The sequence below is a fragment of the Giraffa tippelskirchi genome, chromosome 5, assembly GCF_054371585.1.
Source record: "Giraffa tippelskirchi isolate mGirTip1 chromosome 5, T2T-mGirTip1v1.2.pri, whole genome shotgun sequence".
In the NCBI taxonomy this organism is placed as follows: domain Eukaryota; kingdom Metazoa; phylum Chordata; class Mammalia; order Artiodactyla; family Giraffidae; genus Giraffa; species Giraffa tippelskirchi.
In genome coordinates this window covers 80079612-80105525 of record NC_137279.1, presented here as the reverse complement: position 1 = coordinate 80105525, position 25914 = coordinate 80079612, and the positions used below count along the sequence as shown (strand labels likewise).

Sequence of the window (25914 nt, the reverse complement as noted above, 5' to 3'; positions counted from 1 at the left end):
GTGACAACCTGTGAGTGTTTCTCACCTCTGCAGCCCAGCCCTAGCTTTCCATCACTACCAATGCTCACTGTGTTTTTTAAATTAGTGAGTGAATGAGTGTGGAGCCTTAGTTAAGTGCTCTGCTCTTTCAATACAAAAACACCTGAGATGGTGAAATCAATTCTCATGAGCACTACTATGATAATTTATCACATCATTTTTGTCTGAACAGATGAAGAGCAGATTGAAAACACTGAGAGCTAAAGGTGACACCCCCACCCAATCTCAACTGATTAAGGAACTGAAAGGGGAACTGGAAGTGTACATATGGCGGGTGGAAATTAGAGGAAATTATAGCTTCTACGATATGATGGTTACTAGAAGACTGACCTAAAATCTCGGGGAGATTCATTATACTCTGGATTCCAGATGTATGTACATATAGTGAAAGCTAGTTGAATACAGTGGTTAAGAGCACAGATCAAGAAGGCACACTACCTGGGTTTGAAATCCAGTTCACCACTTAATCTTATTTTGTCTCATTATCCTTAGCTTTACCTAAACATCCTCATCTGTAAAATAGGGGCAATAACAACAATACCTACCACTTAGAGTAGGCATGCGAAGAAATAAGTAATATATGTAAAAGTGTGGAGAACACATTGAGTGCCATATCCACCATGTAGGCTGTTATTATACTATAAATAAAGACTGATGGTTCTAGGTTAAACGTGTCTATTCCTTCTCTTTCTCCCATGACCATGGACATAAATCCATGGACATAATGCTAATCTTAAATTATTGGTAGGTTTCCACACCTTTAGTGTGGGAAATTTACCTTGTCAAACATGAAGACTTTGTTGATTTGGCCTCGGAAGACCCTCAGGACAGAATTAATGTGCACGCAGGCATCCTGAATAGCTGAGCCTATGACTTCTGCTTTATCTTGGTCCTTAAACATCAGGTTCACAAACATAACTGTCACTGGGCGAAGCTCAGACAAATAACCCCGAAGCTGTTTGTCATCAATCTGTAATTTAGAGGGAAGCTTTCCTTAGCATGTGTCCTTGGCAGTGGATCTTTCCTTCCAATATCATCACCACCACACCCAAAACTATCACTGGGAGGGAATTAGCCTTTTGAGATTCTCTAGGGAAACTGAAGTTATCAAAGTTGGGAGGTAGAACACAGCAGAGCCAGCCTAAAGTCAAAAAGATGGAAATGGAATGGACTATCAAAATCTCTTCCAATAGGAACTTAAAAGCCTGCTCATTTTTAGCCAGTCACCACTCCCTTGCCCCAACTGCTAGCTCCCTCAGCCAATATGAGCCATCACAATAAAAGAACTGCTGTTTCTTTTGGCTCTCTAACTATTTAGGAATAAGAATAGCATGCTGCATAATTCAACCTAATACTTTCATAGCAAGGTACTTTTCAGAATATTTCCATATTCTATCCTCCTTTATCCTCAAATGAGATAAAATTACATTAGCTTCATCTTACTAATTAGATAACTGAGGGATGGAGAGATAAGAAAATTTTCCAAGTCATATGGGAAAACAGTAGCAAACAAAATCCAAATCTATGGACTTGTATTTGTAGCACTCCCTGCCTCTCTTTGGTGTTATATCTCATTCAGCTCCCATCTTCACTCTAAGTCTATCTAAAACAGGTACAGGGAAAGGAAAGGTGAGTGTTTCCCAAATTATCCCTGCCTATATCATCAGCTCTGAATTTTGTTAAATTTAAGTACATAACAAAACAATGGGGGAGAAGCATTGCATTTTTTCTCCCGCAGACAACACAAAAGTGTTAGATTCTCCATTGACAATATGAAACACATCTTCTGGATGAAAAAGGAAATTGTGTATAGGGAATCTTGGACTCATGCTTCCTATCTAGCTGATGTACTTTTCATAGAAGATGATTTAATAATTTCTAACTAGGCAACATGATCATTTTCTTTGATTTTTCAAATGAATTTAAGTAATTAATATTAAATACATAATGCTAAACATGTTAAAGAAATTAAATTATTCCATCAGGCCATGTATTCTGAGTTTTGGTTTGAAAAATTCAACCACATCTTTGTTCGTTAAGTGCAAGGACAGACCTTGGTAAAGCTGTAAAACATTTGTCTTTTGCCTCCTTTCAGCTCCCTAGCTATTGTTGCTTACTCCATGTTTGTCATTCCTACTCACAATTTTCACAGTGACTCACAGAACCTCCGGAGAAGGCAATGGCAACCCACTCCAATAATCTTGCCTGGAAAATCCCATGGACAGAGGAGCCTGGTAGGCTGCAGTCCATGGGGCTGTGAAGAGTCGGACATGACTGAGCGACTTCCATCTCACTTTTCACTTTCATGCATTGGAGAAGGAAATGGCAACCCACTCCAGTGTTCTCGCCTGGAGAATCCCAGGGATGGGGGAGCCTGGTGGGCTGCCGTGTATGGGGTCACACAGAGTCGGACACATCTGAAGTGACTTAGCATGCATGCATGCATTGGAGAAGGAAATGGCAACCCACTCCAGTGTTCTTGCCTGGAGAATCCCAGGGATGGGGGAGCCTGGTGGGCTGCCATCTATGGGGTTGCGAGTTAGCAGCAGCAGCACAGAACCTCTCTTATATCCCTTTCCTGTAGACTTTGCTCTCAACTAGTAGCAGCTGAAGAAGATAATATATTATCTCTTCGAGGGAGGGAGGGTAAGAGTGGGATGGCTCTCTTGAGCTTCAAAAATCTTAAAGAATCCCACAATTGCAGGTACTAAAGGGAGTGTTTCTCAGTTGAGTGAGAGGTACAGGGGTGCATTCTGACAGCTCTTCAACCCACTGTGAAGCTGTGAAGGCAGCTGCCCACAGATCAGGCTTGTCCCAAAAATATTTCCTCTAGGACATAACTGCATTTTGACAGGTTTAAGAATTAAAATAGGCATTATATTAGAGAGGATGTGTACAGCCTCTGAAAGAAATGTAGGGTTCAGAGAGAACAGAGTTCAAATCCTAGCTACATTTCTTACTTTATAATCTCAGGAAAGTTCATGGTATCATTCTGTCTCTGTTTTCTCATATATAAGGGATAAATACATCTGCCAAGGATTGTGAAGAATAAATACATGAAAGAGTAGAGTGTCTGGCATATGGTGAGTGCTGAGAAATAGTTATAATTTGAACAGTTAATGCATTTGAAAGAACCTGCTGCTACTGCTAAGTCGCTTCAGTCGTGTCCGACTCTGTGCGACCCCATAGACGGCAGCCCACCAGGCTCCGCCGTCCCTGGGATTCTCCAGGCAAGAATACTGGAATGGGTTGCCATTTCCTTCTCCAGTGCATGAAAGGGAAAAGTGAAAGTGAAGTTGCTCAGTCGTGTCCGACTCTCAGCGACCCCATGGACTGTAGCCTACCAGGCTCCTCCGTCCATAGGATTCTCCAGGCAAGAGTACTGGAGTGGGGTGCCATTGCCTTCTCCTGAAAGAACCTAGATCTAAGCAAATGAAAAGGGAAAACTCTAAGGGCTGGAGGTACTTCTGAGAGTTCTAATTATCTGTATTAACTTTCAAAGCTTAAGATATAATTAAAGTGACAAGAGAAACAGTATCATTCACTTGCTATGTGACATGTAGAAAGGACATGTGACATGTTCTTTTGTGTGGGTGTGTGACATGTTCTTATATGCTTGGGACACTTTCAGTTTGCCCAGTTGTATAAGGCCTAGTTTACCCCTGTTGTCACAGTGTAATTATGAGTAATGCCCCTTTTAATTCTTAAAAACATTCTGATTTGAACACATGGAGAATGTCAGTCCCACCTCTTTCTATTTCAATGAAACATTTTACAAGCTACTGATTTTCCTGATCCTAGCAGCTGTCCAAGATCCCTGACACCCTAAAAGTCAATAAATTAAATTATTAAAATACCTGCTTCAATATGCTTTCCATCACATACTTTTGTAGGGACAACTCCAGTTCAGGATCAGACTCTAGCATGCAAGCAAGCCTCAGGAGATCTAAGAGGGCAGGAGAGGTAGGATCAGAAAGGGAAGCTTGGCTCTGCAATGTGGGAGAGAGGTGCTTCCCAGTCCCCATTCCCTTGGGCAATAGTCTTCACTGTTCAGTCAGAAAACTCTGGGCTAATTCGTGGCCATATAGGGCCAAGGGAAAGCCAATGAGACGTTCTCAGAAGTTGAGGGTATCCAAAAATTCAGTTGCATGTAGCTCAAAACCCTGTTCTAAATGTCATCACACTTCAGAACTTAAGGAGACCTTCACCTCCATATTTGAGCTAAAAGTATTGTCACAGGTGAAGGGAATAAAGAGATGAGGGGATGATAATGGAGGACAATGATGACAGAATGCAGGGGATGATCAAGTTGAAAGAGCAGCATGAGTAAGATTCAGGAGACTGGCTTCTGATCCCAGGTTTGATACCAACTTGCTGTGTGACTCTGGACAAGTCACTTCACTGCCCTGGTTGACTCTTATTTCCTCATCCAGGAAGAAAGTACTAGGCTTTCATCATCTCTATGATTATTTTCACTATAATGGTTGATTGTTCCATATGCTATAAAATAGATTGTTAGGAGGTGGTAAGAATGAATTTGAAGAAATCAAAAAATAATGGAAAGAAATTATGATAGGTTTTCAGCAAGGAATACAATAATGATAATAATGTGAAAAGATGAAAAATAACAGTGGAGTCTGAAAAGGATACAAATTGGGGAGCAAATGTTTGTATTGAATCTATTCAAAACCTAGTATATTTTAAATGCTGTGCTAGGCACTGTGTGGCAATAAAAAGTTATTAGGAAACTGAGTTTTTCCTGGAAGCACTTACTCACATTCAAGTATAATATGTATAGAAAAGTTAAATACAAAAAAGATCAAATGGGCTAATAGATTATAAAGACCAGAGACATTTAGAGAAATCAGTGGTCTAGATAAACTGGTTTAATCAGAAAAGGGTTAAAAGGAAAACTGGGAATTTTACTGAATCTTGAATAACTTGTGATTGTTTACTAGAAGGATGCATGCCCAGCAGATGTAGGTTAAAGTCAAGAATGAGCAGAGTATGTTAAAGAATTGGTAAAGACTAAACTGGCATGAGCCCCATGTGAGTATTGGAAATTAATAACAAATGACGCTGAGCAGACGGTGGAGAGAAGCAAAGAGCTCAGGAAGAGAGTAGGCACTGTAAAGGTCTAGGCGATTATGGCGACAAAGATTATTTGTTGTTCAGTTGCTCAGTTGTATCCAACTCTTTGCAACCCCATGGACTACAGTACGACAGGCTTCCCTGTCCTTCACCATTTCCTGCAGTTTGCTCAAACTCATGTCCATTGAGTTGGTGCTGCCATCCAGTCATCTTGTCCTCTGTCATCCCCTTCTCCTGCCTTCAATCTTTCCCAGCATCAGGGTTTTCATATCAGGTGGCCAAAGTATTGGAACTTCAGCATCAGTCCTTTCAATGGATAGCCATGGTTGATTTCCTTTACAATTGACTGGTTTCATCTCCTTGCTATCCAAGGGACTCATAGAGACAAACAATAAGGAATTTGGCCGGTCTTTGCTTCTGATACCAGAGTAACTTCTAAATCTTTGGAATTTTCCAGATAATGAAACTGTCTGTGTTATTCATGGTGGGTCCTTTGGACCATACCTGAATTTATGCTAATGAGATGACTCAGGATAGGGGTCTATCTGCAAAGACCAAGGATGTGATAAGAGTGTTGGGGTTTTCAACCAGTTGTTAAGAGCCTAACCTTCATGACCTCTGAGAAGGGAAAAGGGGCTGGAGATTTAGTACAATTATAAGCCCAATGGAGCTTCCCTGGTGGCTCAGATGGTAAAGAATCTGCCTGCAATGCAGGAGACCCAAGTTCAATCCCCGGGTCTGGAAGATCCCCTGGGGAAGGGAATGGCTACACATTCCAGTATTCTTGCCTGGAGAATTCCATGGACAGAAAACCTGGCACACAGACCATGGGGTTGCAAAGAGACAAACAGGACTGAACATCTAACACTTTCACTTTTCACTATGAGGCCAGTTTTTCATAGTACATGTCTACTTAATAAACCAGCAATAAAATATGTGAGCCTCTGCTTCCCTGGCTGGTAAATACTTTGATGTGCAAGGAGCATGATGTGTCCTGATAATCAAGAAGCTTCATATTTGGGGCTCTCCTAGACCTCATATATGAAGCTTCACTTTCACTTTTCACTTTCATGCTTTGGAGAAGGAAATGGCAACCCACTCCAGTGTTCTTGCCTGGAGAATCCCAGGGACGGCACAGCCTGGTAGGCTGCCATCTATGGAGTCACACGGAGTCGGACACGACTGAAGCGACTTAGCAGCAGCAGCAGCCCAGATCTCATCTTGTGTGTTCAGAGACCAATACAAAACTGGTCCTCATTTGTATTCTTTACAATAAAACCACAATTATAAGCATAGTACTTTCCTGAGTTCTGTGAGTTAGTATAGTGAATTATTGAACTTGATAGCATTGTGAGAACCCTTGGATTTGTAGCCAGTTGGTCAGAAGTGCTGCTGCTGCTGCTGCTAAGTCGCTTCAGTTGTGTCCGACTCTGTGCGACCCCATAGACGGCAGCCCACCAGGCTCCCCCGTCCCTGGGATTCTCCAGGCAAGAACACTGGAGTGGGTTGCCGTTTCCTTCTCCAATGCATGAAAGTGAAGTCGCTCAGTCGTGTCCGCCTCTTCAGGACCCCATGGACTGCAGCCCACCAGGCTCCCCCATCCCTGGGATTCTCCAGGCAAGAATACTGGAGTGGTTTGCCATTTCCTTCTCTAGTGCATGAAAGGGAAAAGTGAAAGTGAAGTCGCTCAGTCATGTCCGACTCTTAGTGACCCCATGGGCTGTAGCCTACCAGGCTCCTCCGTCCATGGGATTTTCCAGGCAAGAGTACTGGAGTGGGGTGCCATTGCCTTCTCCGGGTCAGAAGTGCAGGTGACTTACTAATCTCAGAGCTTGTAGCTGGTGATAAGAGAAGTCTTATGGAAGACTCTACCTCTCTGTGCTAACTCCAGGTAGTTAGCACCAGAACTGCACTGTGGTATTGCCACAGTGGTAGAGCCCAAAATAAGTTGTTGAAGGCATTATTAAGATCTAGGAGATGGGATGAGGTACAGTTCAAGGAGTATATCACTAGATTTTCTCCATCCTTGGAGCTTTGGGGTTCTTGGCCTTTCCTGGTCAATTTTCCTACAGTTCCCCTGAGGACCCCTCTCATACCATTACCTACTGCAGTTTTGTAAAATTACAGTCTAAATTTGTAATGTTCAAAATATTCAAGACCTACACAAAAATGGTGATAAAGAAGAATGATTCAAAGATGTTTCTGAAGTTTCTAGTCTGGATAAAGGAATAGTTTCAGGGAAAGATAAGAAGCATAGAATTGAGACATTGTTGAAATAAATTTCTAGGCCCAAGATAAGCTGCTCCCTATCCAGCATGCCATGTCAGCAAACCAAGACTTAGATTAATTTTTGTGTCCCGGTAAATGCTCCACTTAACCAGAAATGCAATAATCATAGTCAGCCAATCCCTAAATGACTAGCCAACTCCCGGCCTTCTTACTCCAAACAAGACTGACTATATGACCCCAGCCAATCAGACACTTTTTGTTTGTCTCTTCCTTGTTCTTTACTCTTTACTTCCTGCCTTCCACCCCATTTTGCAGGAGACTGTCTAATTCATCAAGTATTAAAGTTTGTTATCACCTAAATTGTCCTGCATTCCTCACACTAGTCCCATCCCTGCTGGCAGTCATAGGGAAATCCAGCATAGATTAATGGTTCCACAAAACGCGGGTAGAGAAGACCAGATAGTCCAGGATAGATTCCTGGAATCATCAACATTCAAGGGATAGAAAGGGAACTGAAAATGGGTAGTTTGAAGGGCAAAAGCAAAATTAGGAAGTAATATTCTTGAACTCAAGGAATGAGGAGAAGATAATACCTAGAAAAGAGAGTAATCTAAAGCCAATCACCTAGTTATAAGGCCTGAAGAGAGGTCAGCTGGTTTGGTAAGTTGATGGTTATTAACACCTTGACATAAACAGTCCCAGGAGACAGGGGGAAAAGTGGACAGAAGCTAGATGTCAGGGACTCAAGACTGACAAGTAAGTGAACACATGCTCTCCACCCCCACCTCAAGGTGCATGTAATCAATGCTTATTGGGTGAATAAATAAAAGAGAGGATAGAAGAAGAGGTAGAGACTTAACCTTGAGAAGTCTGGTGCTGAATGTTAGAAGAGAAAAGTAGGATTCATAGATTTTTTTTTTCCTTTTATCATGGAGAAGACTTGCAAATGTTTGGAAGATGAGGGAAAGGAGTCATTGCCAAGGGAGAAGCAGAGGACCTAAGGAGGGTTTTACTTAGAATAGCTATTGTGGGGAATGGGAAGGAGGTCCCCTTTGTATGCTGCTGGGACTGTGTACTGTACTGTAGAAACCAGTCACTTGAAATGGAGCCCCTGGCATTGGTGTAAGACTGTACGGACCACTGGCAGAGGCAATGGCTCTTGAGTACAGAGGGTACTTACTTTTGTGGTCACCAGAAGGATAATAATCCATGAAAGCCATACACTTTGTGAAAAATTCATCAAAGTTAAAAGAAGGGGGTGGTTTTAAGAAATTAACCTAAATTTAAAAAAAAAAGAGAGAGAAAAGGAGAAGTTTTTGGTTATTCTGAGGGTTGCCTGGTCCTTTGAATATAATTTCTCAATAGAAAGGGCTGGGTGTTGAATGTCCCAGACATGATAATCAGACACTGGCATACTTAAACAGTAAAAAGCTTTAATTTGCATGTAATTACATTAAAAATATCTCTGATTAGTCGTTAAGATCTCAATCTTCAGTATATACACAGCAGGCCATTCCAGGGAACTAACCTGTATACTCTTACACTCTTATAACTTTCTTCTTTTTTTCTTATTAGTTTACAACATTTTAATTGAAATAATACTTGGTTAAACTGCATACCTTTTCTTTCTTACAAGTGTAAAAGGACAAAGGGTGCTGATGCCCCAAAAGGTATTAGGAACATCACCAGTAATAAAATTCGTATCAAGATCATGAACTCCAAGATACATAGAGAATGGCACAGCCTTATTTCTGTAATATTTTTGCCTCCAAAAATGGATAACCTTTAGCCCAATAATGAGAAACTATCAGGCAAAACAAAATCAAGGAACATACACCAAAATAACTGATTAATACTCATGCTAAGTGTCAAGGTCATAAAAGACAAGGAAAAACTGTTTCACAGATTGCAGGAGACTAAGTTAAAAAGAACAGTGCAGTGTGAGATCATGGATAGAATCCTGGAAAACTCACTAAGGACGTTAGTGGGAAAACAGATGAAATCCAAATAAGGCCTTTAATTAGTGAATAGTATACTCTACCAGTGTCCGTTTTCACGTTTTGACTATTGCACTCTGGTTATGAAGAATGTTAACATTCATGGAAGCTGGCTAATGGATATATGGAAACACTCTATTGTTTCTGAGCTTTTCTGTGAGTCTAAACTTAATTTAAAAATTAAAAACAAATTTTAAAGATATAAGTAATGATTGAAGAGAATGGGGGAACAGCGGCATTGCTATCAGCCAGCTATGTCATGCAGCCATGATGTGTATTACTGGAAGAGTGAGTCCGGGAGGCTAGGAGGGGTGTAGACTGATGCATAGGGCATGGTGTGGGGTTCTCATCTTTGCCGGCAACTCCATGGATTCATCATCTTTTCTTTCCATTGGCCAAGTAGTCCTGTTCCTGGTTCAGTTAGCAGCAGAGCTCTCCTTCCTTTCTCTAATTGGCTATAGCCCAGGGACTGCTGCTAAGTCACTTCAGTCGTGTCCGACTCTGTGCGACCCCATAGACAGCAGCCCACCAGGCTCCCCCGTCCCTGGGATTCTCCAGGCAAGAACACTGGAGTGGATTGCCATTTCCTTCTCCAAGGCATGAAAATGAAAAGTGAAAGTGAAGTCGCTCAGTCGTGTCCGACCCTTAGAGACCCCATGGACTGCAGCCTACCAGGCTCCTCTGTCCATAGGATTTTCCGGGCAAGAGTACTGGAGTGGGTTGCCATTTCCTTCTCTGCAGGGACAGTTCTGCTTATAGTCCAGCTTCAACTTAACTACAGTGTTTTATGCTAGGCAGGGCTCAGGGAAAATTTTTTCCCCTACATAATCTTTGCTGTCCCTGCTCGCCTCCAGTTCTCATCCTCCGTGATCACTTGCCTTGAGTTAGGAGTGCTGAGGAGAGAACTTGAGGGCCAATGGCGGCCCCCAAAACTATTGTACAACCCTCTGCTCCCTGGGAATAGCCAGGAAATTTTTCATTAGACAAGGGCACTAGTCCCACCAAAGGACTCCATACCCAAATTCCACATCCTTAGTTACCACAGAAAAGCCTGATCACTTCCTCTTGAATTCACCAGGCTTGGTTCCTCTCAGAGGAGATGTCCTGGGCTAGTACTTTTTAATCTAACCCAGACTGACCCCATCCAAGTCGCCAGCTTCATAGAACCAGTGGCTTTTCTGACAGGAATCTCCTGGCATGGACTGGCAGAACTTTAGGCAAGTGGCAGCATCACACCTACCTTAACTGCTCTCTGATCTGGAATCCTCTCAATTTCAATCATGCTCCTGTCACAGAGCTGCCAGCAGTTTGGTGATAGAATGACGTCATTCACCTGTGCCATGTTCTGAGCGAGGCGCACGTCATCTACAGCCTGACCAATCACTAGAAAGTAGTTTCGAGTTTCGTCTCCAAAGACCAACATGCTGATGTGGCCAGCAGCCAGTCCTGGCAGGAAGGCAAGCAAGGGTTTGCATGAGAATTTCTGGCTTAGTCCCCAGCAGCGTGGCTTCTTGGACAATCAGAATCTTGAGCATCTCAGAGAAAAGTCTGGTCTCTAAAATTTTGCATGTATATCAGTGAATGTCTCTTCTGGGCCTGCTGCTGCTGCTAAGTCGCTTCAGTCATGTCCGACTCTGTGCGACTCCATAGACGGCAGCCCACCAGGCTCCCCCGTCCCTGGGATTCTCCAGGCAAGAAGACTGGAGTGGGTTGCCATTTCCTTCTCCAATGCATGAAAGTGAAAAGTGAAAGTGAAGTCGCTCAGTCGTGTCCGACTCTTAGCAACCCTATGGACTGCAGCCTACCAGGCTCCTCCGTCCATGGCATTTTCCAGGCAAGAGTACTGGAGTGAGTTGCAATTGCCTTCTGGGCCTAGACCTTCCCAAACACCTTTGCTCCAGAATCTAGAAAGTTAGCTACTTATTTTCACCTTTTTGTGACATTCAGCTCCGTAGATGGTCCTATCACTCCTCAAAGTTATTTTATTTTTTTCTTCAATTTATTTATACTTCAAACTACTTCTTATTTATACAGAGGACAATTTTAATGACTTCTGTTTGGGAAAGATTTGCATTTTATCAGAGATGAGGTTCTAGTTAAAAAGTAACACTTAAGGTGAAATTTCAGGCAACAGACAAGAAAAGGTTGGAGAAACGAGCAGGTATTTTGACTGTCAAGTGTTCCATCCCGAGAATGTATCTTCTAGTTGTTTTCAAGTTGGGAGCTGAAGATTTTGGTACCAAAACAACAGAAGACAGAGTATTTTAAAATATGACGTGTAAAAAAATGTATGTGTAAATGAGCTGTGATACACAATTCTTTTAAATTACTATAATTAACATAATCAAAGGTTGTTTTTTATCTTTGCTCTCTGATGTGCTAATTTGTCAAGACTGAATTCCCCTGATATATACATATACAGGGGGTTTGTTTTCCCTCTAAAGTACATGGATGCTTAGGCTGGTTAAAAGATACTGGTACCCCTTCTTTAATAGCCATTTAGTATGCACCTTAAGGGTCCCCATCATTTTTCGAGAAGAATAATAATCAAAACTCTCTAGGTGGTAACTTGGAAAGAAATATTTAGTATTATAACAAATTTGATTTTTTTTTAACAGAAGATTTAAAAATCTTGAAAAATTTGAATAACCTAAAGCAGGGGTCCTCGACCTCTGGGCTCTAAAGCCTGATGATCTGAGGTGGAGCTGATGTAATAATAATAGAAATAAAATGCACAATAAATGTAATGTGATTGAATCATCTCGAAACCACCGTCCCCCCACACCAGTCCATGGAAAAATTGTCTTTCACAAAACCAGTCCCTGGTGCCCAAAATTTGGGGACTGCTGACCTAAAGAAAACTGAGAACAGTTAATTGGATAACCTCTGATCCATCTTTTTATCACCTCTGATATTCAAGAATTTTAAAGTTTACAGTTAGGCAGACATGAATACCAATAGCACCAGCTGTAACTCATTAGTTATACCTATCATAATTTCATTTCCCACCTGTGAAATAGATCCCACAGTGCCTATACCTCAGGACTGTGGTGAAGCAGAAATGACACTGTGTAATGTCTGCAATACAATATGGAAATATGGGTGATTGTTATTGTATGTGTGAATTTAAGAAGCCCTCTATTAAGTGGAGCTGTGTTGCAGGCTGACCTGTTAAGCTTTTCTTGCACATGATTCTTATGAAGTAGGGGAGGACTAGTCCTAATACATTGTTGAATCTATGTAATCACAAGCTGCTCCCTACTGTGCTTAATAATAAGCATTATTGAGAGCAGCAAGACCTAATAATAATAACAGCAATAGTAATGATAAAGAGTATTTTGTGGAGTGGTTGTGCCAGGTACTATTCTAACCATTTAAATTTACTTTTTGTAAGAGTTTTGAGGTGGATATTAGAAGTTCTCTTAACTAGTAAATGAAGAAACCAAAATTCACCTTCTGGTTAGTCAAAGTTCATGACCTGATGGTGGGCCTGAGTCATGATGTTCCACTGTTTTCTCTTTAGAGGGGAGATTCCTCAGGAGTTAGAACCAATATTCAAATTGCTATAGCATCTCTTCTTTCTCAAAAGCTTACATATATGTCTGTCTATATATACATACATACATACATATATATATATATATTTTTTTTTTTTTTTTTTTTTTTTAAGGGCATACCACATGGCCTGCGGAATCCTTAATTCCCAGATCAGGGATCAAACCCATCCTGCCTGCATTGGGAGTGCAGTGACTTAACTACTAGACTGCAAGAAAGTGCCTTAACTACTGGACAACCAGAGCTTACCTATCTTGACTCGGATATCCAGGCCTTCTTCAGACTCCTGGGTCTCAAACAATCCATGAATCTCCAGACTACATTTAATTACCACCGTGATGATGTTTTTCAGCTGCCTCCGCTCCACCTTCCACAGGGCTAGCAGTGCATCACCTTGAAAAGACAGACACACTGGGGGCTCCTAACCTGCCCTGGGGTTCCAGTCTGCTTTGTATGAAATCTGTACAGAAACTTATTCTTCAAACATTCCTCTACCCAGTCTGCTACCCGCTGCTCTCTCTGAGATGTCTCCTTTGTCAGAGTACGGGAACCTTGACACTCATTTCTTACCCCTGCCATCTCAGTAAGCCTCCATACCTGCAAATTTTAAGATGTCTCCTCCAAAAATCAACACTTCTGAGGGAAAAAAAGAAAATAAGATGAAATTAAGCTGTTTTTTTTCTGTCTTTCTCTTAAATTATGTAAGTTTCATGTGTACAGCATAACTTTGATTTCTTAAAGCCAATAAAAAGAATCTACCCTTCAACAGTGGGGTAGACATTAGGTCAAGAGAAGAGCAATTCAGAGATAGGTTTATACTAAAGATGTCTTCTCAGACAAGGCATTTAAACCCAAGGCTCAGACAAGAATGAGAACAGTAAACTGGATTATGTACCTGCTCTGTTTCTGTGAATGGAAAGAAGAAGTTAGGATTTCTCATGAGGCCTAAGGACAGCTACCCTACTCCCATGATAATGGAATGCTCTTTACTGATCTGTGTATCTTATGAGTCAGGGCTTAAGTGAGTGTAGGTGAGTGCATGAATGACAGGACTCCATAAGAACTGAAAAACAGAAAAAACCACAACTATGGTCAACTTGAATTTTATTACCAACTTGCATTTTGTTTATTTAGGCTTTATGACATAAACTGACATTTCTCCTCTTATTTTTGCAACATTGAAAGTGTGCTAAGTGCAATGCAAAAAGGAACTAGAAAACTGTAGATTTCTGCTTTTAATGAGGATTAAGTGTTGTCTGTTGTTATTGTTGTTGTTGTTCAGTTGCTCAGTCTTGTCCAACTCTTTGTGACCCCATGGACTGCAGCACACCAGGCCACCCTGTCCCTCACAGGGACACTGTGAGTTTCTAGTGTTACCTAGTGGGTGATATTAAGGTATTACTACGAAACTCAGACCTTGATAATAGACTAGACCTAGGACTTACCTTAAAAGGATAAATCCTTTTCTTCATGAATAGTTCAAATTAATAATGCAAACAAGTTGGTAGGCAGAGGTTGAAAAGGAGACAAAATTTTCAGTCATAAGTAAGTACTTCAGAATCCATTATTAGGACACGAATTACTGACAAGTGGATTATAAATCATTCATCTATTCATACCATGAAATTAAAAGATGCTTGCTCCTTGGAAGAAAAGTTATGACAAACCTAGATTGCATATTAAAAAGCAGAGACATCACTTCACCAACAAAGGTTTATACAGTCAAAGCTATGGTTTTTCCAGTAGTCATGTACCGATGTGAAAGTTGGACCATAAAGAAGGCTGAGTGATGAAGAATCGATGCTTTCGAATTATGGTGCTGGAGAAGATTCTTCAAAATCCCTTGGATAGCAAGGAGATCAAACTAGTCGATCGTAAAGAAAATCAACCCTGAATATTCATTGGAAGGACTCATGCTGAAGCTGAAGCTCCGATACTTTGGCCACCTGATGCAAAGAGTCGACTCATTGGAAAAGATCCTAATGCTGGGAAAGATTGAAGGCAGAAGGAGAAGCAGGTGACAGAAGATGAGACAGTTGGATGGCAAGACCAACTCAATGGACATGAGTTTGAGCAAATTCCAGGAGACAGTGAAGGACAGGAAAGCCTGATGCGCTGCAGTCCATGAGGTCACAAAGAGTCAGACACAACTTAGTGACTGAACAACAACATTCATAACATATTCTCTTAATGACTGTGTTTGAGTTATACTGATGCTAGCTTTTTGGAGTTATTGAACATAACTAAAAGTATTACTACTACACTTCTTTTCAAAGTAATCTCTAATTTAGTCTTGTAACTAATACAAAACTAATCCCTCAATCTGTGTTAGTGAGGTTTGATTGCATTCCTTCATTTCTACTGTATTATATTTCAAAAAAGACTGGTTTCATACACATTTCATGGAGACAATGAAGACTACTAAGCAACAGTACTCTATCAGATTGTAACTAACAAATACAGAAAACAATGAATATGCTTAAGTCAGAAACACTTACTCTCCACTATTGCACTTATGTAGTGGTTGAGGATCTCCACCAACTGCTCAGCCCCTCGGTCCATGTACATGGCTGTGCTGAACTTCTCAGTCATTGCAGTAAAACCTGTAACAATTGTGCAGCTAGTTTCCTTGGGTGCTTGGAGAAACCAAGCAGTGTCAGGAGAAGAGAACCACACTCGCTAGCAGTGGGCCCCAGCTTTTAAGAACTGGCAGTGTTTCTTTTAAATGATCTTTGTGGCAGGCCAAGTGTCAGATATTGGGTCTCCTCTATCTAACTTTATTATCTTAGGGGTCAAGGAAAGACACCAGATAACTCTTCCCTCCTAACTTCCCAACTTGAACAGGGGTGACTTCAGTTTTAACTGGGTATAGAACTTCCATTTCATGGTAATGAAAACACATAAAATTCATTGACTTCTGAAGAGGTGGCAAGTTTCCTCTTAAGCTGTAAATAACATTGGAGAGATCATTTCCAGAGGTCAGTTTTGCCTGGGATGGTGTAGGGCTTGGAGGCTGAGTCAGTGAGGTTGGGACAGGGAAACTAGAGCCTGAAGTAGCAGGCCCAGGACTTAGGCATCTTAAAGATGTGCCCATCACTGGACATGCCAGGTAAAGGAAGATGAGAGGGAGCCAGGTCCACAGCCAGGTGCTCCCTCCTGTCTTCTCAGTGGGAAAATTTGCAATAACAGCACAAAAACTCTGAAACAGCACCCCTACTCTGCAGTCAAGCACTGTGTGTGATTTTGATGCAAACCTATTGTTCACCAACATTAAACATCCCTTTTGTGCTTGCCTGAAATATCAACAAACATCAAGACTCCATCAAAATTATCCACAGAAGGTCTCTCTGATGAGAAATCTCCATAGACAATGAGGTCCGGTAAATGAGCTGCTATTTTGACGATGGCCCGGTCCTGTGATTCAAGTTCTCTTCGAGTGTTCATGTTCAAGGCAAATATTCAGGAATGTATGATCACCACGAACAGTCCTGAATGGACCTTCTAGAAAACAAAGCTGAGATTGGAGGCAATCTGACTTATATTCATTCACTCACTTTCCTATTTCTTTTTCCCCATTTGCTCTAACCTGCAAAATGCTCATTTAAGTGGTTGATGTGATAATGACTGAGTTGTTGACCATGCATTTGCATGAAAGGGTGAGCCCTCAGGGTGCAAGTGCTGTGGCAGAGGGACCAGTAGCACTAGTGCCTTGGTCCAGGCCCTTTTCCCTTCTGTCCTTACGTTCCTTCTTTCCTTCTCCCTTCCCTTTTGGTCTCTTATTTTTTCTTTCTCTTTTTTGAAAATTAAAAAAGAAAGCATAAACATGAGTTTGTGTGTGTGAGTATTTATAGAAAAGTGAAAGTGAAAGTCGCTCATTCATGTTCAGCTCTTTGTGACCCCATGGACTGTACAGTCCATGAAATTCTCCAGGCCAGAATCCTGGAGTGGGTAGCCATTCATTCCCTTCTCCAGGGGATGTTCCCAACCCAGGGATCAAACCCAGGTCTCCTGCATTGCAGGCGGATTCTTTACCAGCTGAGTCACCAGGGAAGCCCAATTTATAGAAAGGTGAATAGCAAAGTGGAGGGTCATATATAAGCAAGAGATGAAGTATTTTAAGGTATAGGTGTAAAGAAATAGAGAAAAAGAATTAAAAGGGGTGTGTGTATGTGTGTATATAAGACTTTAAACTGTAAATGGAAGGAAATGTGGAAATTTTGATTTGTTACCTAGTTAGTTCTGAGAAAACTAGGATTCCCTAAGGCATTTCTTTGACTGCTGGGGCTAATGAAATGCTCACGCCTGAATGTTGTGAAAATCATGCTGAACCACCCTGCACAGAAATAGCATACCCAATATTTTCAGAGCAATTCAAGTTCCTGGAATAAATGATTCAGATAATGAGGGAGTTTAAAAAAAAAAAAAAAAGGAGGAACTGATACTCACCAACATGAAGGGAGTTGTTAGTAATTTTAACCAGACGTTAAGTCATGTTGGGGTTCATAAGAATATTAGAAAAATTGAGACAGTTCACATATATCTTAGACTTCAGCAAAGCATTTTTTTTTAAATCAAGAAAAGCATTAGTATATTAGCATATTTTACACAAAAAATCCTTAAAATGGACAGAAACCTTTAAAAATGGGTGCTAAATATTAGGTATTAGATAATCTTTAAAAGGAAAAACTTGGTAAATACAAATGTTAAGAAATGAACAAAAGGTAGGAGACGCATATAACTAAGTTTTGTTTTTCTTTTAAAGGAGTATCACTGAAACACAGCACATGCTAGGAACACTTAATAGATAATAAATAATCAAATAAATATTTTCAGATAATAAATTTGATAAGTGCTATATGAACTTATAAGAAGGGTATGAGAATGACCAGAATGAGCTGAGACTTAGGAAAATGCTGAAGTTAAGAAAACCTAGAGGGACTTTGAGGCTTTATTGACAGCAAGGTAATTAATAAAGGAAGAATAAGGACAAAGCTTAACTATGATATACTACACAACACTTCTTTTGTTTCTGTCTTCTCCATTATGGAGAATTGAAAATATAACAAATATTGACAAGAATTGAAGTCCAAGATAAGAAAACAGTGTTAAAGTACCTAGTTATTTAATTTCAAGCAGCCATCCCCAGGGCTTCCCTGGTGGCTCAGCAGTAAAGAATCTGCCTGCAATGTAGGAGATTCAGGTTCAACCCCTGGGTTAGGAAGATACCCCCAGAGAAGGAAATGGCAACCCACTCCAGTATTCTTGCCTGGGAAATCCCACGGACAGAGGAGCCTGGCCGACTACAGTCCATGGGGTCGAAAGAGCTGGACACGATTTAGGGACTAAACCACCATCACAGCCATCCCCAGATAACCCATATCCACTGAAATACATGGAAAGAATGGACAGATGTAATGCCAGTAATCTCAAAAAATAATGGAAAGGCCTTCCCTGGTGGCTCAGTGAGGGCTTCCCTGGTGGTTCAATGGTAGAGAATCCACCTGCCAATGCAGGAGACACAGGTTCAGATCCCTAGGCTGGAAGGATCCACATGCTGAGGAGTAACTAAGCCTGTATGTTAATGCTACAGTTACTGAGCCAGTGCTCTAGCGCCCAGGAGCTGCAACTACTGAGCCCACATGCCACAGCTCCTGAAGCCTGCATGCCCTAGAGCCTGTGCAGCAAGAGAAGCCACTGCAGTGAGAAGCCTGCCCACTACAGCTAGAGAGTAGCCCTCGTTTGCTGCAACTAGAGAAAAGCCCATGCAGCAACAAGGACACAGAATAGCCAAAAATTAAAACATAAAATTATTAAAAGAAAATGGAGAATGTGAGAAAGGCTGGAAAATTAGAGGCTGGTACATTTTCTTCTGAATTTCAAAAGATGAGCCTACATGTGGATTCCAGGAAACACAATCTGGTAAATGTGGCATATCAGTCAATATAAGCTAGTTTTGCTTCATCAATGGAAAACTCCAAAATCTCAGTGGCTGGAAATAACAATGGCTTATTTCTTGCTCATGCCACATATCCACTGTGGGCTTCCCAGGTGGCTTAGTGGTAAAGAATTTGCCTGCAGTGCAGGAGACAAGGATTCAATCCCCGGGTTGGGAAGATTCCCTGGAGAAGGAAATGGGAACCTACTCCAGTATTCTTGCCTCAGAAATCCCATGGACAGAGGAACCTGGTGGGCTACAGTCCAGGGGTCGCAAAGAGTCGGACACGATTTAGTGACTAAACCACCACCCCATGTCCATTATAGGTAGGCTGAGGCCCTACTCTGTTGTTACCTTCATTCTGGGACCCAGGCTGGGACATTTCAGTTTCCCAGACACAGCAGCAAAAGAGGATTACACTATACACTCATTCTTAAAGTGTCCTCCCAGAAGTGACTTATTTCACTTCCACTGAAGTGATATTGGTTGGCCAAAGCAGGAAAGTGTGATCCTACCATGTGTGCAGTGGGAGAGACTGCTGGAATATTTGTGAGTTGCCATATTCAATAATAGGGCTTCCACAGTGACTCAGCGGTAAAGAATTTGCCTGCAATGCAGGAGTCACAGGAGACTCCGGTTCTATACCTGTGTCAGGAAGATCCATGGAGGAGGAAATGGCAACCCACTCAAGTATTCTTGCCAGAAAAATCCCATGGACAGAGGAGTCTGGCAGGCTACAGTCCAAAGGGCTGCAAGGAGTCGTACACAGCTGAGCACAGAGCACGCTGCATAATACATGAGAACTTGTATCAGTAAGAGGTGATGAAAGGGAATTAAAATGGATTCAGAGCTGAGAACAAACTGGCCTTATTTCCTTTTTTGATTTATTAAACTTTTAAATCAAGAGAATGCTGTCTACATAGCATATCTTGAATTTAACGAGACATTTGCCAAGTTTCTCACATCTTTGTAGGTAACATACTAAATTATAGGAGAGATGAAAATGTCCCTAGCTGGTTAACAATTAAGCCTAAAGGATATTGATTTGTGTTCTAGTGTCCACTCAGAGAGGTCCTCCACAAGTGTGCTAGAGGACTCAGATAAAGATACAGTTGGAAGGAAAGCTAATATATTGAATGATAGAATCTTAAAATATCTTAATTGACTGAAATAACAATGAAATTTCAGAAGAATGAATGCAAATAAGTATTGTGCTTAAAATTTTAACAATATCAAACCCATAAGCATGTAGTGTAAAAGACTAGATTTACTGCAAATTCAATGCTGTCTTTTAAAAAGCTTATTGAAGTATATAACATATGTGAAGAAAAGGCAAAATTTCTAAGTGGATAGCTTGACGAATTATAAAGTGAACCAATCCATGTTCTCTACTCATATCAAGAAAGAGCATGTGGACTTCCCTGGTGGTCCAATGGTTAAGAATTGGCCTGCCAAAGCAAGGTACATGGATTTGATCCCTGGTCCAGGAAGATTTTGCATGCTCTGGGGCAACTAAGCCCATGCACCCACAACTACTGAATCTGAGCTCTAGACCCCGTGAGCTGCAACTACTGAGCCCACGTGCCCTAGAGCCCGTGCTCCACAATGAGTGAAGCCACAGCAATGAGCAGCCCGTGTACCCCAAGTAGAGAAAGTCCACATGCAGCAATGAAGACCAAGTGCAGTCAAAAATTAACTAATTAAAAAAAGTAAAGCACTTATTATATGCTTTGTAAAAAAAAAAAAAAGAGAGAGAACTGGCACTACAGAAGCCAGTTTCATGCTATCTCCCATTTCACCTCTCTGAAGTTAGTCTATCTCCTGATTTCTAATATCATAGATAACTTTTACCTTATTTTTAACTTTGTGTAAATGGAATAATATTATATATACTTTATTTTTTCTCAAATGTTTGTGATGTTTACCCATGTTGTTATGTGTATATTAGTAATCATTTCTTTTCAGTGCTGTATGGTATCATTTGATTATACACAAATTATTTATCCCTTCTACTATTGATCTATGGTTGTTTTTCCAGTTTCAGGCTATTAGGAATAATGCTGCTAAGAGCATTCTTTTTTTAAAAAAAGAATTTATTTATTGTTGTTTTTGGCCATGCCACATGACATTTGGGATTAGTTCCTCGACCAGGGATCGAACCCATGACCCCTGCACTGGAAGCTCGGAATCTTAATCACTGGACAGCAAGGGAAGTGCTTAAGACCATTCTTGTACATGTGTTTTGGAGAACACATATATGCATTTCACTTGGACATATACCTAAGTGTGGAATTGCTGAGTCAATTTACACCCCGCAAGCAAAATGTGAGAGGTCTGTATCCCAGCTAACATTTGCTATTGTCAGTCTTTTAAAATTTTGGACTTCTTGGTAGGTGAGTAGTGATATCTGTGGTTTTGTTTCCATGGAGATACTAGAGAAATTAAGCATGGCCATTTTGGATGCCATGCAAATCTTAAGGTAGTAAGCAGTGTTCAAATCTGATTCAGAGTATTGGGTTTAGTTCTACTCACTTCATTTGAAGTTCATGGACTATGAAATTTGAGGAATGATGGGAGACATTGAAAACATTGTCAGGAGATGACACTTGGGTAAAAATTGTCATTGTCTTCGAGTGTTTAAACTGAACTGTGAAAGGTGTGGCGTAACCAGGAGATATATGTGCAAAGTCTAATTAGACCCCTGAATTTAACAAAAGAATTCCCCTACTTTCTCCCTCAGGTAGAGATTGGATTTGGTTAAACAAGAATAAAGTGCATGGGAGGGTTGCAGAGGGAAAGGAAAGTTGGTGTTCTTTTTCCTCAGTGGAGGGAGCTAGTTTATCAAAGAATAGGTAAGCATAAGTAGTATGATTTCTGTAGGAACGGATGCTCTGAAGAGACTTCCGCAGAGGTGCTGAGCGGTCATGAACAGAGTTAGGACTGCACAGCACTGAGGAGGGTGTAGCTCTATTCTTCTCTCTCCTTCCCCGTTCCCTGACTATCTCAACTTTGCTCTCTTTGGCTGTCACTTGTAAGAATGTCAGTTTTAGTAAGTAACAATATAGGACATCGAGTTAAATTTGAATTTTAAAGAAACAGTGAACAATATTTTTAGTATAAATATATCTCAGATTGCTTGCTACTACCAGCCTCTTCAATCTTGGCAATAACACACCCTCTTCCTATGTATAGTACAGACTGTTTTGCTTTAAACTCTAAAGCTGAATGGGTTAGATTTAGTTTTTGCTTTGAAAGGATCAAGTAGGATCAATGGCTAGTGATCCATGGGAGACAAATTTAACATTGTACCTGGTTAGTCTTAGTACTGGAGTATTGGAGTGAGAGACTATGTCTGCAAGGTTGTAGAGATGATTCTTGTCTTTAGTGGAAAGATGAATTACATTTTTTTTTTTAATTGTAGTATTTACAATGTTTCAGATGTGTATTATTTTAAATAAGGTGATTTGAAGATTTGGACAGATATTTCCAAGTTTATGATTATCAGGTAAGGAAAGTAGGTGCATTTGGAGATTGAAAGTGAAAGTTTAAGTGAAGTCGCTCAGTCGTGTCTGACTCTTTGCCACCCCATGGACTGTAGCCTACCACGGTCCTCTGTCCATGGGATTTTCCAGGCAAGAGTACTGGAGTGGGTTGCCATTTCCTTCTCCAGAGGATCTTCCCAACCCAGGGATTGAACCTGGGTCTCCCACATTGTAAGCAGACGCTTTACCATCTGAGCCACCAGGGAATTTAAGATGACAAATATAGAAGGGAAACTAGAATAACAAAATTATCTGTTAATGGACTGAAGAGGCAAAGACATCTAAAATGAATACCTGAGCTTTTCTGTTTTAGAAGACTTACTTTTTCTGCTTTAAGTTATGCAACATCAGAAAATGATTACTGTTACAGCATTTTTTTTTCCAGCCATGCCACACGGCCTGTGAGATCTTAGTTCCCTGACCAGGGACTGAACCCATGCCCCCTGAAGTGAAAGCATGGAGTTTTAACCACTGGACCACCAGGGAAGTCCCTATTAAAGCCTTTTTATATGAAGTATTTTACATAGGTTACCTCATTTAATCCTCAAAACAGCTCTGTGAAGTAAGCTTCATCCCCATTTTATAAATATAGAAACAGCAGTCCAGATGAATTTGCCTTAGGTCACACAGCTGGAAAGCAAGCCCAGGTCTGTGGAATTTCAAAGTCCCTATTCCTTCTAGTATACCATGGTACATTCCATTTTATGACACTTTGGGGATGTTTACAACCTAGAGAAAATATTTAATTTTAGAGCACTTTCAATGCCTACTGATGTACCCTCATCAATTATTTGGCCAGTTAAATCAAGAATAGAGCTTGAACAGAGTGTGGCCACTGAGAAAGCATGAAAGCATATAGGAATGAAGATATCTGACAGAGTGAAAGAGCAAGGCCTCGATGACATACCAAGACAGATTTTCCTGAATGAAGAAGAGTGTGTGTCCAATTTTAATTTGCTTAAAGAAAATTCAGGAATACCCTCAAAGGAAAATGAAACTAAAGATCAATTATATTCATTATTGTTTCTCTAAATATCTTCTCTAGAAACTTCTAATAGATTTCAGTTTCCATCCCATTTTTCATCAATATGTAAAGTCAGGTTTTACAAGAATCCAAAGGAGATACTCTGAACATAACGGGATAATGTTATCTGTCAAGAAAGCTTGCCAGACCACTCTAGGCAATTTTTCCTTTAAGCTGTGAGGGCATTTAGTGTCTATAAATTTAAGTGACTTATTATCTATTTTTAAAATCCTTGGTTATCTTTTGATCTGTTTATGTCTTCTCTGAATTGAAGCTTCTCTGTTTTAGAGATCACATTCTATGTATATGTGTGTTTCCTCCACAGCAGCTTTCTAGAGCCCCTTTACATGGTAGGCATTTGCTATTTGATGACTGATAAGGGTATCATGTGAGAAGTTGCAGGAGAGAGGTAAATAGATAGTAATCTAGAAAAATAGAACATCTAGGATAAATAGGATGAGGTAACACTGAAATGTTCAAACTTCTAATCTCACTTAAAGGATTGACACAGATATATACAAGGTGAACTTCCATTCCTAGCCCAAGGCTTCCCTATTTTCCTTAAGCTCCCAAACCTACTTCCCCAAGGGTAGCCCTCATCTTAGCTCTGTAATCACTGTTTCTACTCCTACAGTCACATACCTCTTCTTTCTCCAAGGCTGAGGAAAATCAGGGCCTAGATTAGGGACTAGATCTTTCAGGATCTAGTCAGGACTGCAGAAGACAGGAAAAGAGCCTGGATGACATTATTCAGAAGACAGCAGAAGTGCCATGTCTGTCTAAAGCTGACCCATAAAATGACAGTTTTCTCTAAAAGCCGTTCTCCTGGCCACACCCTCATCAGTAGCTCATTGTTTCACGGGCATGGACTGTCCTTCTGATTGGCTGGCACTGCCATCCCCTCCCCCCACCAGCCCCAGTGGCCCATGGCTCACAGAAGGATGGTTTCAGGGTCCCTAGATGGAGATTTGGGGCAAGGGTCAGAGAGACTGATATGACCCCAAAGTAGTCCTGACTATGTGGAGGGTGGTTGAACTTAGGCAATAGTTGGCAGGTTTCTCCTGACTAAACACCCATTTTTGGTTAATAATGATTGTGACTATTACCAGAACTATTAAATTTACACTACAATACTTATCTTCAGAGATTTTTGTGAAGTAAATTTTTAACCTGTCTTTTCTGACTGGTCAAGCGCATCATTCAGAAGCTCATCTAAGTCGCTCAACTGTGTCCGACTCTTTGTGACCCCATGCATTGCAGTACGCCAGGCTTCCCTGTCCATCACCAACTTGTAGAGCTTACTCAAACTAATGTCCATAAAGCTGGTGATGCCATCTAACCATCTCATTCTCTGTTGTCCCCTTCTCCTCCTGCCTTCAATCTTTCCCAGCATCAGGGTCTTTTCCAATGAGTCAGTTCTTCCCATCAGGTGGCCAGAGTAATGAAGTTTCAGCTTCAGCATCAGTACTTTCAATGAATAGTCACGACTGATTTCCTTTAGGACTGACTGGTTGGATCTCCTTGCAGGCCAAGGGACTCTCAAGAGTCCAACACCACAGTTCAAAAGCATCAATTCTTCGGTGCTCAACTTTCCTTACAGTCCAACTCTCACATCCATACATGACTACTGGAAAAACCACAGTCTTGACTAGATGGACCTTTGCTGGCAAAGTAATGTCTCTGCTTTTTAATATGCTGTCTAGGTTGCTCATAGCATTACTTCCAAGGAATAATTTAATGGCTGCGGTCACCATTTTTAGTGATTTTGGAGCCCAGAAAAATAAAGCCTTTCACTGTTTCCATTGTTTCTCCATCTATTTGCCATGTAGTGATGGGACTGGATGCCATGACCTTAGTTTTTTGAACATTGAATTTTTAAGCCAACATTTTCACTCTCCTCTTTCACTTTCATCAAGAGGCTCTTTAGTTCTTCTACCCTTTCTGCCATAAAGGTGGTGTCATCTGCATATCTGAGGTTATCGGTATTTCCCCCAGCAATCTTGATTCCAGCCTGTGCTTCGTCCAGCCCGGCATTTTGTATAATGTACTCTGCATTTAAGTTAAATGAGCAGGGTGACAATATACAGCCTTGACATACTGCTTTCCTGATTTGGAACCAGTCTGTTGTTCCATGTCCAGTTCTAACTGTTGCTTCTTGACCTGCATACAGATTTCTCAGGAGGCAGGTCAGGTGGTCTGGTATGCCCATCCCTATAAAAATTTTACATAGTTTGTTGTGATCCACACTATGCTTTGGCATAGTCAATAAAGCAGAAGTAGATGCTTTTCTGGAACTCTCTTGTTTTTTCTATGATCCAACAGATGTTGGCAATTTGATCTCTGGTTCCTCTGCCTTTTCTAAATCCAGCTTGAACATTTGGAAATTCATGGTTCATGTACTGTTGAAGCCTGGCTTGGAGAATTTTGAGCATTACTTTGCTAGCGTGTGAGATGAGTGCAGTTGTGTGGTAGTTTGAATATTCTTTGGCATTGCCTTTCTTT

At 40.9% G+C, this 25914-nt stretch overlaps 1 protein-coding gene across 31 annotated transcripts in view; it reads right to left on the bottom strand.

Annotated features, from left to right (window-relative positions):
- Positions 1 to 24224, bottom strand: part of ADCY10 (adenylate cyclase 10) — a 105881-nt gene extending 81657 nt beyond the window's left edge. For 9 of the 31 annotated variants that reach the window (XR_014053386.1, XR_014053382.1, XR_014053383.1 and 6 more), the window contains exons 1-9: positions 24055 to 24224; positions 16205 to 16412; positions 15410 to 15514; positions 13509 to 13547; positions 13161 to 13304; positions 10597 to 10802; positions 8540 to 8636; positions 3897 to 3985; positions 818 to 1009 (exon numbers count right to left, since the gene is read on the bottom strand). Coding sequence is in view for 24 of the 31 variants with exons in the window: in XM_081489230.1 (XP_081345356.1) it covers positions 818 to 1009; positions 3897 to 3985; positions 8540 to 8636; positions 10597 to 10802; positions 13161 to 13304; positions 13509 to 13547; positions 15410 to 15514; positions 16205 to 16355 (1023 nt within the window). In the remaining 7 variants the exon portion in view is untranslated. Of the gene's footprint in view, positions 1 to 817; positions 1010 to 3896; positions 3986 to 8539; positions 8637 to 10596; positions 10803 to 13160; positions 13323 to 13508; positions 13548 to 14356; positions 14378 to 15372; positions 15515 to 16204; positions 16426 to 22920; positions 23118 to 24029 lie in introns of those variants that run through there. The other 22 variants (XM_081489232.1, XM_081489240.1, XM_081489235.1 and 19 more) reach the window with 14 other exon arrangements.
- Positions 24225 to 25914: the final 1690 nt, after the last annotated feature.